This window comes from Moschus berezovskii, chromosome 5, assembly GCF_049115385.1.
Source record: "Moschus berezovskii isolate FMDL1 chromosome 5, NW_MosBer_1.0, whole genome shotgun sequence".
NCBI classification, from domain to species: Eukaryota; Metazoa; Chordata; class Mammalia; order Artiodactyla; family Moschidae; genus Moschus; species Moschus berezovskii.
The window spans coordinates 80738461-80752877 of NC_142464.1; the positions used below are offsets into that span (position 1 = coordinate 80738461).

The following is a 14417-nucleotide window of genomic DNA, read 5'->3' on the forward strand; positions in this document are numbered from 1 at the left end:
CTGAACTGAACTGAATGTATAAAAGTGAAAATGTGAGTGTGATTATTCAACTTCACATTTTTACAAATTGTTGATATTATGATGCCAGTTCGGTTTTTTTAAAAGATGGAAAATAGCCTTCTTGTGTCCTATGAAATGCATCAAATATTTTAAGACCGCAAAATTCAAAATAAGCCCAAAGGATATGGGGGGATTGAGAAATGGAAGTTGTTATATTTGTTTTATTAATGAGTATGTGTTGTTTTCACTTTTAAGAATTACATGGATTATTTATCACGACTCTATGAGAGAGAAATTAAAGATTTCTTTGAAGTTGCAAAGATCAAGATGACTGGCACAACTAAAGAAAGCAAGAAGTTTGGTAAGCTTAGGCACCTCAGTCCCCTTGTTTTCTATTCTATTAAAAATTGTTTTATTTGTGACAAATAATTTTAAGACTTTTAGGCAAGGTGGAAGGAGATACAATAGAATTAGTAAAAGAATAAACCTAATGCATTGCTTTGATTTATAGGTTTTTCATGGAACAAGTATTTCTCTAAATACTTATTTTTACTAGTTAAAATTCTGCAGTATGTGAATTTGACAGCAGTTGTATATTCATGCCATGTCTCATAAAAGTACAGTGCACCTCATATCCGCAGATGCGGAACCCATAAATATGGAGGACCAACTATGGGAACCAACAATGGGACTTGAGCATCCATGGATTTTGATATCCACGACAGGTGCTGGAACCAACCCTGCACAGATATGGGGACAACTGTATATAGTCATAGAAGAAGCAGTTGGCCAGAAAATGAAGTGCGGTCTGGTAGAGAAAGTACTAGATTAAGAGACACATGTTGGAAGTTCAGTTTCTGATTTCCTAAAAGATCTTTTATAACAGTTGGAGGCAAGTCTGTGATCTCTTAAGTCATTGCACTCCACAGGGAAGTGAAAGTGATTCCTGACTTCTTACTTCTCACTGGCTATTTTTAATCAAAAAGAAAGTTTCTCCCCTGCGAAGGGGCTATAAAAATGTCACCAAAATTTCTCCTGTGATTATACTTTATTTTTCCAAAGAGTTATTTTTGAAATAAGAGGGTTTTTTGTTGCTTCTAAATATGTTAAATAAACAAAAAAAAACAACAACTTGATTTAAAAGGATAACCAGTGAAAGTATCAAGTTGAAAGGAAATGATTTGCTGAGGCCACATTCTGCTCTTGCATGTACCCATCTCTTGACTTTTTGGATGGAGTCCTGTGCCTATTGGAGTCAAAACCTGGCCTTAAATGGCTACAGTGTGTCCTCTGTGTCTGCATAGTTCCCCTTTAGAACCATGAGTTTAGCATTTGCTTGTTGAAAGGAGCCTGTGCCCTGATTGAAATTGATAGCTCATCTTTCCATTCTTTTCTTTAGGACAAAGAAGACTATCTTTAGTAGTGGGTAATTATTTTGTGATTCACTGGTTTGTGGTTTTTTTTTTTTTTAATACAACACTAATATATTGGTGATACTAGTTCAGATTTTTTAAATGATTTGAATCTGTGTATTAAACTTTGGTAAAGATACTGATAAAAATATTGGGACAATAGGCTTTTGGAAACAGAAATGCTAACTCATCCTAAAGGTTAATTGTTCTTAAACAGTGTGTTTATATCCTTGTTAATGTTTCACCATGGATATGTTAAATCAGTTTTTCTTTTTAGTAAACAACATATTAATACAGTTACATGTTTAATGTTTTCATTTAGTATATTTGTCATCACTTGTTACTGCAGTAAAAGGGAAATCTTTCTAAAACTGCCTCCTTGAGAGGTTATTAATGCCACTATCATAATATTAATTTATCAAGCCTAAGATTCTCATTGAGATAAATGATATAATTGAAATATAATTTAAATCAAGTACAATAGTATCTTAGTGGTATCATTGCATTAACCTAAAAACTTGATTTTTTTATTATTCCTTGAAGTTCTTAAATTATCTTGTTAAAATTTTTTTAATTAACCTAAGACAAGTTTAGAAGATACTTTTAAAACAGGGTTAAAATTACATCTCTTGTATGTATCTATTAAGCAATAAGGAATAGGAGAGTAACCAAAACTTGTAGTTTCTATTACTTTGATGTTATCAGTTACAAGAAAAGAAAAACTAAATAATAAACAGAATTCAGAGGGTAAAAACTATTTTGTTCATCTTTGAAAATGTAACTTGTTGGTCAATATTTAAAAATAAATTTCAAGTTAAATACAAATGACTTCAGAAGTTTTAAATAGGTAGAATGTAAACTTTTTAAAGATACCTTTTCAAGGATTCAAATTATGTTTAAATCAGTTCTTAATAGTAATTACAATTAAAAGAGAAACCTAAAATTTGGGGAAGATAATTTTTCAATGGATCAAAATTAAGTAATTATGAATAAAATTTAAAATTTGTTTTGTTTTTTCCTTGCTCTGAAAGTGCTTCATCGTCGATACTAATAAGAATAGAAAGTCAGATTGAATGTATTTTACAAAAGGAAATTGTGTAGACAAAATATAGTTGTAGAGAGTCAGGGGAATGCTCTCTTTTTGAACCATTCTTTTCAAGTGTTTAACGTCTACTTAGTTTAGATAATTTAAAATAATGTTAAAATGCCGGTAAAGTACTTTTTCTTTGTGGTAAGGTTTTTATAAAGTCTTTGCCTTTTTTTAGATCAAGTTTACCCTGATATTTTCAGAGGTGTGGTTTGTCCCCCCAAGATTGATACTTTGGTATTTTGTTTTTCTTTTGTATTCCTCAGATGTACTTAATGAAAAGATAGGCAAAGGATATTTAGTAATAATTTTTTAAATCGCTTGTTTTTTTCTACTACTAAGACACACAAATACTAGTTGAGCCCATTTACATAATAACTTCCTTATCTTTAGTAATCCAAAACTTAAAAAAATGATATGCCAAAAACAGTTTTTTAGTGTTTCTCCACCAAATTAAGAGATCTTGTTCACTCCAAAGGGAGTCTTGAACACAAGACTAAATTCAGTCCTGACTGGAAGATGCATTCAGTAAATGTTTATTAATTACCTATTATATGATAAGCACTGCTCGGTACTGAGAATGCAGCAATGAGCAAAGACCCTATCCTCTTGACGCTTATACTCTAGCAGGAATTGTTTAAGGATATTTAAAATTTACCAGAATATTGTTACTCTTGCTGATAAATAATATAGACTTTTTATGAGCACAAATAGGGCACTAGTACTATTTATTAACTACTTTAAAAAAAAAAGAAAAATATATGCAGAATTAGGTTTTGCTCTGAAACTGGTGAACTTCGTAGAGTGACACCTTAAGACCACCAGAAGGTACTGTTCAGACTGACCAGCTAGTAGCTCCAGCGCATCCCTCCCTACTGGTTGCTGTCATGTCCAGCCTTATCATTTCATATTCCTTTAAACCTCAGGCAGACAAGGCTGGGAAGATTTACATGTTTTTGGTGTGGCAAATTAGTAGTTTATACTCGAGCTTTTGCCTAGCAATAGCAACCATCACTATCCCTGTTTGGCAGGAGTTGACACATTGTTTTCTATTTCTTAAATATTTCTAGAGTTATCAGTCATTAATTTTCTGTTTTATTCTGTAATTTCTTCCTTTGCCTTTCAAATTAGCGTCTCATTTGAGTTTAGAATGTTTCACAAGATGATCTCTACAATCAATCTAACAAATACTAAAGAGAGGTTTTAGATAAAGGAAATACCAGATGACCCTGAAAGAGCTCCAGTTCCCACATTAGACCTGGTCCCTCAGCTTTACCCTTCTACCTACCCATCTCCCAATAATTAATATTTTGATGCAAATGTTTTATTCTCAGTGTTCACAGAGCCAGTTAAGTTACTAAATAGTTTAGCTTATTATTCTAAAATGGTTTTAAAACTCCACTCGTAATTTTTTTATCAGAGGAAATATAAAATTATTTAGTACAGTGGAGATTCCTTCCAAGAGCTTTCAGTGAATACAGGATTGTTAATGCATTTAATGTATAAATGTACAACTTCATTCTGTTAAATTTTCACATATTAAATTATTTACTTGAACTCTGTTTTCTTCAGAAATCAGAACTTGGAAGTATAGTCTTTAAATTTAAGTGCATCAGCTTAGGAGACTTAAAAACATAATTTAAAAGCGGGGGGGAGGTTTATAAATGTACATATTTTTACCTGAATATTTGCATAAAATAGTACATTAAAAGACTAGTAAAGTTTTTTCTCTCATGTAATTTCTCAAGCAGTAGCTGACCAACTAAACATACGTTGCATCTCTTGTTACTTGATGCTCATGGTTCTTTGCATGTGTCTTTTAAACTAGAGCTTTAACTTCCTCTTGTGCATGGTTTGTGCAAATTGCAGTTTATTAACTTGTCTTTGTCTTTGATGCTTGCAACCTAATCCATCACAGCTACACTGCCTCGAAAAGAAAGTGCTGTCAAACAGGAAACAGAGAGTGAGTATGCTTAGTGTATTAGTAGGTATTCTCAATGCATGTTTGTTTAATGTCTAGAAATTAGTTATTTATCTTGAAAAAAGTTACACCAGAATATTGATTGCTCTGGGTTGCCAGGTATTGATGAAAGAAAACCAACAGAAAGGAAGTGGTATGACTACATCCAAGAAATACGTAATATGGTTAAAGATGTATGGTGGGTAGTCAGAACTTTATAAAAAGTATTTACCATTATACTTTTGTTTTCAGGCTGTGTTTAGAAACTATAAAATTTCTTGTACATGTGGTCAGATTTTGCATAATGAAACCAAAGTTTGTCTCTAACTATATATCATATTTTGTATCATTTGTTTTATTATTTGTCCCTTCTGACCATCAGAGAATAATACAGGTTAGCTGAGAAATAGTCAAGAAGAATAAAAATTTTTTACTATTTAAATTAAATTCTGAATAAAAATATCACATTTTCTTGTAAAAATAGAATCCTTTAATTATTTGATGTATGTAGGATATTGTCCAGACATACTGTTCTCATTTTTCCTCATGGCTATGATAGATACCTGTGTTTATACCTAAACTCAAATGTCCCATATTAATATAGTTAATAATGTGTGTGTTATATTTTAGTTGTATTTTATTAAATACAACAAATATTCAGGGTTTTGGGTTTTTTTCTCTTCATTTTGTTTAGTTTTTAAAAGAACTTTAATCAGTTCACTTGCTGAAAAAACAAGAGTGAATTCAGGAATGTATTGAGTCGTGTGATCGACATTTTTAGTAGGGCAAGAATAATTGAGTGTTGGTAGTTTCATATGGTTCAGGCTAGTATGTTGATTTTCAGTTCAGTTCGGTTCAGTCGCTCAGTCATGTCCGACTCTTTGTGACCCCATGAATCACAGCACGCCAGGCCTCCCTGTCCATCACCAACTCCCAGAGTTCACTCAAACTCATGTCCATCGAGTCGGTGATGCCATCTAGCCATCTCATTCTCTGTCGTCCCCATCTCCTCCCACCCCCAATTCTTCCTAGCATCAGACTCTTTTCCAGTGAGTCAGCTCTTCTCATGAGGTGGCCAAAGTATTGGAGTTTCAGCTTTAGCATCAGTCCTTCCAATGAACACACAGGATTGATCTCCTTTAGAATAGACGGGTTGGATCTCCTTGCAGTCCAAGGGACTCTCAAGAGTCTTCTCCAGCACCACAGTTCAAAAGCATCAATTCTTCGGCGATCAGCTTTCTTCACAGTCCAACTCTCACATCCATACATGACCACTGGAAAAACCATAGCCTTGACTAGACGGACCTTTGTTGGCAAAGTAATGTCTCTGCTTTTTAATATGCTATCTAGGTTGGTCATAACTTTCCTTCCAAGGAGTAAGCGTCTTTTAATTTCCTGGCTACAATCAGCATCTGCAGTGATTTTGGAGCCCCAAAAAATAAAGTCTGACACTGTTTCCCCATCTATTTCCCATGAAGTGATGGGACCAGATGCCATGATCTTTGTTTTCTGAATGTTGAGCTTCAAGCCAAACTTTTCACTCTCCTCTGGAATATGGCAGTTTTTTTCTAGAAATACAATCATCATGTTAACTAGTATTCTAGGAGGTCAGTGACTTTCATCCATAGTCATGTCTTCTGAGTAGAAATGAAATCCTCATCTACTTTAGGAAAATCATCAGGCAACTGTGATGAGACTGGGCAGGGCACAGTGTAATCTTTAAGATCCTTTTCAATCTTATTCTGTGATTCTGTATGATTTCACCTATCTTTACATATGCTCAGAAGTAGAACACAAATCTTAATGAAAGAGAAAGACACTCTACATCCTTTTCATATGGTAGAGTTGTGCCCTAACTAATATGAGCCCCAGAAGACCAGGACAGTGGAAGAGAGCCCTGATTTATGCCATGGATCTTTTATTCATGAAGGTCACAACTTTTAAGGTTTTATCATTTCTTAGGTCTTCATGGAAGTTCCGGGAAGTTAACGGGATCTACTTCTAGTCTAAATAAACTCAGTGTTCAGAGTTCAGGGAATCGCAGATCTCAGTCATCTTCCTTGTTGGATATGGGAAACATGTCGGCCTCTGATCTCGATGTCGCGGACAGAACCAAATTTGATAAGGTAAAATAAAATAACGCATGTTTCTTAAACATTACTGTCAGTTTTCTGGCACCAGTTTGTTATTGCTTTCATTGTGTTCAAAGATTTGGGCTCTATTGACTCTTTTAATTAACCATGTCTTACTTTCCATTTCTGAATCTAAAAAAAAAAAATACTGGTCAAATGGCAACTGAAATGTGATCATCAATTAAATGACATAACAGCTTTATTAAAATTTGTTATAAATCATAAAGAGCTTGCATTGTCAATCCAGTTATTTGAGTGACTACAAAGAGGAAACAACTTTTATGAAGCTAAATTGTTTAAATAAAAAGTTTTATCGCTACATCCCTCTTTTCAGATTCCAAGTGATTAATTGTTGTCAGTTTTGTTGTAGGTATGTTCTGACTCTGTTATGCCTCATTAATACTGCATTGTCCTGTCAATCTTGGAAGTATTTGTTTGGGGGATTCCATTAAGATTATAGATAAAGCTTCCCTGGTTGCTACAGAAAAGTGATTAAATATGGAATGTTATTTTAAGCGTTTTGTTCAGTTCTTTGTAGGATCATTTTGGTTTTCTTCAGATCTTTGAACAGGTACTGAGTGAACTGGAGCCCCTGTGTCTGGCAGAACAAGACTTCATAAGTAAATTTTTCAAACTACAGCAACATCAGAGTATGCCTGGAACTGTGGTATGGGTGACATTTATTTATTAGCTCATATTTATGATCTATATCATAATTAGTGTAATCAGTATGTTGTCATAATTTCAATATCAGAACAGAAAAAATTTACATTGTAAGGATTTTTAAAATAATTTTTATCATACAAGATAATAAAAAAAAGGGGTAGGCTTTGGTATTCTAGTATTCTGCACTTAGTCCTAAACATTCTCCAAATTGATGAATGGGGAAAATGTCTGAGTTTACTTGGCAAAAAATATTCTTAAAAAGCAAATTTATTGTTTTAGTGATCAAGAAAAAGTAAATAGAATTTTAAAAAATTAAAAATGATGTTTTAATGTATATTGTTATTTAGTCTGTAAGTCATGTCCGACTCTTGGTGACCCCATGGACTGTAGCCCACCAGGTTTCTCTATCCATGGGATTTCCCAGGCAAGGATACTAGAGTGGATTGCCAGTTCCTTCACCAGGGGATCTTCCCAACCCAGGAATTGAACCCGTGGCTCCTGCATTGGCAGGTAGATTTCTTTACCGCTGAGCCACCAGGGAAGCCCCCATGGTCTTAAAAAATAAATGAAAGCAAGAAAGAAAAAAATGGTGAGGCCCCAAATCAGAATCTTTCTTATGGCTTTCTTACTATGAGACCTTGAACTAATTATTTAATCCCTGTTTTTCCAAATCTGTGTAATGGGTATAATAATGCCTATTGAACATGGCTCTCTGGTGGCATAAATGTAAGAAAATAAAATGAGACATTTGCTAGAGTATTTTATTTTTATTTTTTTTCTAAAATTTTTATTTAATAAATGGTACAATCACAATGGCAAAAACAATAACAGTTAAAATTTCACCAAAAGAAAAAATACTATAGAATACAGTTGTAAAAAGCTACATTAAGTTATTTTACAACTGTCTCAGGCTACAAAAAGAAAAAAACCCAATGCCATACTTAAGTTATCCTTCTCTCAAAATAATGCCATTTATGTTATAAACCATGAGCACCCCATCAAAAGACGGGAACTGCTTTTGTTAATTCATATATATATATGTATATATATATGACTGTATCACTTTGCTATACACCTGAAATAAACACAACACTGTAAATGAAATATAGTACAATATAAAATATAGTACAATATAAAATAAAAATGCTAGAGTATTTTAAAGAACTTAAAAGCACAATGCAAATTGAGTGATTTTTTTTTTAATTAAAATGATCTTTAGCCAGTCAGAATGGCTGCTATCCAAAAGTCTACAAGCAATAAATGCTGGAGAGGGTGTGGAGAAAAGGGAACCCTCTTACACTGTTGGTGGGAATGCAAACCAAAAGAACCAAAAGAAAATTAGTATTGTGTGAATTCTGAAGCACTTTCAACATGTTGTAGGAATAATGTGGACTTTCTTGAGTTTTACACATTCATAAGTAAATGGTCTGTATCTCGTGCCTTTGTTGGCTTTCTGTGAGCTGTAGTTTCTGGGAAGTGAGCAGCTCTCATTCCTGTAACTCTTGTAATTCAGTAATTTGTGTGCCTCCTTTATGAGGATTCAGTACGGCTGTGGTGCTGTTGTCCCTCTGATAGGAACTCTAACTCGGTATAAAGCCCCAAAGGTCTGTTCAGTCAGTTCAGTTCAGTTCAGTCGCTCAGTCGTGTCCGACTCTCCGCGACCCCATGAATCACAGCACGCCAGGCCTCCCTGTCCATCACCAACTCCCGGAGTACACCCAAACTCATGTCCACAGAGTCGGTGATGCCATCCAGCCATCTCATTCTCCGTCGTCCCCTTCTCCTCCCGCCCCCAACCTTTCCCAGCATCAGAGTCTTTTCCAGTGAGTCAACTCGTCTCATGAGGTGGCCAAAGTATTGGAGTTTCAGCTTTAGCATCAGTCCCTCCAATGAACATCCAGGATTGATCTCCTTTAGAATGGACTGGTTGGATCTCCTTGCAGTATAAGGGACTCTCAAGAGTCTTCTCCAACACCACAGTTCAAAAGCATCGATTCTTCGGCGATCAGCTTTCTTCACAGTCCAACTCTCACATCCATACATGACCACGGGAAAAACCATTGCCTTGACTAGACGGACCTTGGTCGGCAAAGTAATGTCTCTGCTTTTTAATATACTATCAAGGTTGGTCATAACTTTCCTTCCAAGGAGCAAGCGTCTTTTAAAAGATATGCAGATGACACTACCCTTATGGCAGAAAGTGAAGAGGAACTCAAAAGCCTCTTGATGAAAGTGAAAGAGGAGAGTGAAAAGGTTGGCTTGAAGCTCAACATTCAGAAAACAAAGATCATGGCATCTGGTCCCATCACTTCATGGCAAATAGATGGAAAAACAGTGGAAACAGTGTCAGACTTTGTTTTTTTGGGCTCCAAAATCACTGCAGATGCTGATTGCAGCCATGAAATTAAAAGACGCTTGCTCCTTGGAAGGAAAGTTATGACCAACCTTGATTATTTTTATTTTATATTGTACTATATTTCATTTACAGTGTTGTGTTTGTTTCAGGTGTATAGCAAAGTGATATAGTCATATATATATATATATATATATATATATGAATTAACAAAAGCAGTTCCTGTCTTTTGATGGGGTGCTCATGGTTTATAACATAAATGGCATTATTTTGAGAGAGGGATAACTTAGGTATGGCATTGGGTTTTTTTTCTTTTTGCAGCCTGAGGCAGTTGTAAAATAATTTAATGTAGCTTTTTACAACTGTGTATTCTATAGTATTTTTTCTTTTGGTGAAATTTTAACTTAATGTTTTTGGCATTGTGCTTAATACCATTTATTAAATAAAAATTTTAGAATAAAAAAGATGATCTTTAAAAGAACCAACATATAAAAACAGTTCTCAAATGACTGAGAAATTAAGTCTTTCAAATGGTTAGGGGATTTGTTCTTGTAAATGGTATTGCTAGTAAATTTGTTAGTTTCTGTAAGAACTTCTGACAGCAGTTATTATGCTCTAGTTTTATTAGAATGATTAATTTTATTAGAATGATTTTAATTTTCAAAATTCTCCCTTGAACATGTTCCTAGATGTTTTCAGCTTTTTATTAAGTTGCCCTCTCATTCCTCCACTCCCTCTGAGTCTCCTCTACCTTTCTCTCCTGCCCCACCCCCCTAAATGTGCTCACACACAAACACAACTTCTCATTCTCGGATAAAATCTAAAAACAAAGCTTTTCCTGAACACTTTGAAACAACATATTAAATTATATAATTTCATTGATAATACTACCTTTAAAAATCATTATTTCTCATAATATATTCTCTCCTAAGAATTTTAAGACTGAGCAGACTATTGCTATATAAACTAAACTAGTCAATTTGTTAGTCTTTTATTATGTAAAGTACCTGAATAATTTTTGCAGACTGAAGCAGAGGACACAGATGGAGGAACTTTGTCACGGCAACATAATGCTGGCACACCACTGCCTGTTTCATCTGAGTATGTGTTTGTTACTATCTGTTGTTTGTTGTGGAAAAAAAAAAAAACTTTCAATTGAACAGAAAGGAATACTGCCCAGTGAGGGGTCCAGATTAGTGTCCATAACTGACAACACTCAGAGCACTGATCTCTGTGCCCAGTGTCACAGTGAAGTAAAATTGGTCCTATTTATGGCTCTTCAGCTTTTCTTTGCTCTTGTAATCACACAAATGCAGTCAATTTTGATGTTTGCTGGTAGGAAGTAGCATTTGAATTGTAGTGTATTTCTCATAAATCACAAAGCACATTTCAGGACCCAGTTCTACAAAGGACAACGTTATTTTGAGTGATAAAATGCAACCTCATAAAAATATGTTTATATTGGAAACCATTCTAGAATAATTACCTATTTGGACAGTGTTAGTTGAAATATCAAGTTTTAGTCATTTATGTATACTGAGGGGATTAAAGTTAAAGGTGAATACACCTGAAGCTTGTAATAACTTTTCTGTTTTGTATTTCTGAACAGGAAAGATATGATCCGCCAAATGATGATTAAAATATTTCGCTGCATTGAGCCGGAACTGAACAACTTGATTGCATTAGGAGACAAAATTGATAGCTTTAACTCCCTTTACATGCTAGTCAAAATGAGTCATCATGTGTGGACTGCACAAAACGTGGACCCTGCTTCTTTTCTGAGTACTACATTGGGAAATGTTTTAGTGACTGTCAAAAGGAACTTTGATAAATGTATTGTAAGTTGGGTTTTTTTTTTCTGTCAATAACTTAGAACTCTTAACCATTGCAAAATATCTGTGTGTGTGTGTGTGTATAAAAGATTTCCATCTTTCCACCAGGGGATCTATTGTTCATATCCCCCAAGCCTTGAAGCAAGGTATTGGCTGCAGTATACAGGAGCAGGGTTAGTTGGATGGTCCTGTGCCAAGTAGTGTCCCATCTACACTGTGAATCATGGCAAGTTCTGGAGTAGCTGACATAGAGGCAGCAGTTATTACACTTGAGATCCACTAAGAAACTGAAATCCCAGTTGACTGATTAGTGACCATAGATTTAATGAAACAACTGAAACTTGAATTTATTGTTTTTCTTCTTTTAACATATTACAATCAGTTCAGTTCAGTTCAGTTGCTCAGTCGTGTCCGACTCTCCGCAACCCCATGAATCACAGCACGCCAGGCCTCCCTGTCCATCACCAACTCCCGGAGTTCACTCAAACTCATGTCCACAGAGTCGGTGATGCCATCCAGCCATCTCATTCTCCGTCCTCCCCTTCTCCTCCCTCCCCCAACCTTTCCCAGCATCAGAGTCTTTTCCGGTGAGTCAACTCATCGCATGAGGTGGCCAAAGTAATGCAGTTTCAGCTTTAGCATCAATCCCTCCAATGAACACCCAGGATCCATCTCCCTTAGAATGGACTGGTTGGATCTCCTTTCAGTATAAGGGACTCTCAAGAGTCTTCTTCAACACCACAGTTCAAAAGCATCGATTCTTCGGCGATCAGCTTTCTTCCTAGTCCAACTCTCACATCCATACATGACCACGGGAAAAACCATTGCCTTGACTAGACGGACCTTGGTTGGCAAAGTAATGTCTCTGCTTTTTAATATACTCTCAAGGTTGGTCATAACTTTCCTTCCAAGGAGCAAGCGTCTTTTAATTTCATGGCTGCAATCAGCATCTGCAGTGATTTTGGAGCCCCAAAAGATAAAGTCTGACACTGTTTCCACTGTTTTTCCATCTATTTGCCATGAAGTGATGGGACCAGATGCCATGATCTTTGTTTTCTGAATGTTGAGCTTCAAGCCAACCTTTTCACTCTCCTCTTTCACTTTCATCAAGAGGCTTTTGAGTTCCTCTTCACTTTCTGCCATAAGGGTAGTGTCATCTCCATATCTGAGGTTATTGATATTTCTCCCGGCAATCTTGATTCCAGCTTGTGCTTCTTCCAGCCCAGCGTTCCTGATGATGTACTCTGCATATAAGTTAAATAAGCAAGGTGACAATATACAACCTTGACGCACTCCTTTTCCTATTTGGAACCAGTCTGTTGTTCCATGTCCAGTTTGAACTGTTGCTTCCTGACCTGCATACAGGTTTCTCAAGAGGCAGGTCAGGTGGTCTGGGATTCCCATCTCTGTCAGAATGTTCCACAGTTTATTGTGATCGACACAGTCAAAGGCTTTGGCATAGTCAATGAAGCAGAAATAGATGTTTTTCTGAAACTCTCTTGCTTTCCCCATGATCCAGCAGATGTTGGCAATTTGATCTCTGGTGCCTCTGGCTTTTCTAAAAGCTGCCTGAACATCTGGGAGTTCACAGTTCACATATTGCTGAAGCCTGGCTTGGAGAATTTTGAGCATGACTTTACTAGCGTGTGAGATGAGTGCAACTGTGCGGTAGTTTGAGCATTCTTTGGCATTAGGATAATTAATATTTGGATTATTTTAATTGATTAAATCAAGTATTTTTTTTAGTTTAATAGCTTTAATCATATTGTTTTAAGAATAAATTGTTTTTATGACAACTTTTGGCAGTTATCATTTTTTTCCTTCTAATAGGAAAAAAATCATTAACTTTATTTTTTCTGTTAGGTTTTGGTAAGCTCATAGATATGAACAGGATTGGGCCAGGTTCTAAAAAGAGTTTCATTTTATTAATATATTTAGTATTAATATGTAAAAGTAGATATTTATCATCTGAATTATTCTACTATGTAACCTCTAAGTTAAATCCAGTGCTTGAATAGCCATAGAATAATGAGTGAGTGAAAGTCACTCAGTCATGTTTGAGTCTTCGTGACACTATGGTCTATAGCTTGCCAGACTCCTCTGTCCATGGAATTATCCAGGCAAGAAAACTGGAGTGGGTAGCCATTCCCTCCAGGGGATCTTCCCAACCCAGGGATTGAACCCAGGTCTCTCGCTTTGCAGGCAGATTCTTTACCGGCTGAGCCACCAGGGAAGCCCATAGAATAATGAGAGAATAATAAAAATATTAAGGGTAATTAAAATCCACATTATCTTTTATACTTTTAAAAAATAATATTTACTGATTTCTGAAAGTTTAAAAGCCATCCGTAGAAACTTAAATGTCACCTCAACAGACTTGTTAACCCTCCTTCCCCACCAAATGATTGCACTGGCATTTGAAATATTATGAAATTTGGCTACTTATCTTCTTCCCTGCCCAGCTTTCTTCAGAAGTGATGATAAACCTGTAAGGTCTGATTGTAAGCTGATAGCCAAAAGGAAAATAAAGAATTACTAAAGTCTAAGATAATGAGTCCCATGTGACATAGAATAAGAATAACTAGAACACTAATCATGAGAACACTATACATTTTTAGAATATGAAGATTTTGTTGCTCTTATCAGTGAAATAAAATTGTTACATAAAACTTGAATACCTCTCAATCCAGTTGAATGTAATTGTTAAAAGTGCAAGATGTAATAGTGTCAGGTAGATGTAGACATGGGTTCAAATGAAGTGCTTAGCACATTGCCTGGTGCAGAATAAGAGCTTGTAACTGATCGCTTGTAATGGTGATAATGATGACAGTAATGAAAGTGAAAGTGAAGTTGCTTAGTCGTGTCTGACTCTCTGCGACCCCATGGACTGTAGCCTACCACGTTCCTCCGTCCATGGGATTTTCCAGGCAAGAGTACTGGAGTGGGTTGCCATTTCCTTCTCCAGAGGATCATCC

At 35.5% G+C, this 14417-nt stretch overlaps 1 protein-coding gene across 6 annotated transcripts in view; it reads left to right on the forward strand.

Moving 5' to 3' along the window:
* Positions 1-14417, forward strand: part of EXOC1 (exocyst complex component 1) — a 63582-nt gene that overhangs the window by 34035 nt on the left and 15130 nt on the right. For 3 of the 6 annotated variants that reach the window (XM_055434238.2, XM_055434239.2, XM_055434243.2), the window contains 6 exons: positions 256-361; positions 4418-4462; positions 6422-6585; positions 7151-7258; positions 10635-10711; positions 11220-11448. In XM_055434238.2, coding sequence (XP_055290213.1) covers positions 256-361; positions 4418-4462; positions 6422-6585; positions 7151-7258; positions 10635-10711; positions 11220-11448 — 729 coding nt within the window. Of the gene's footprint in view, positions 1-255; positions 362-1399; positions 1427-4417; positions 4463-6421; positions 6586-7150; positions 7259-10634; positions 10712-11219; positions 11449-14417 lie in introns of all 6 variants that reach the window. The other 3 variants (XM_055434242.2, XM_055434244.2, XM_055434241.2) reach the window with 2 other exon arrangements.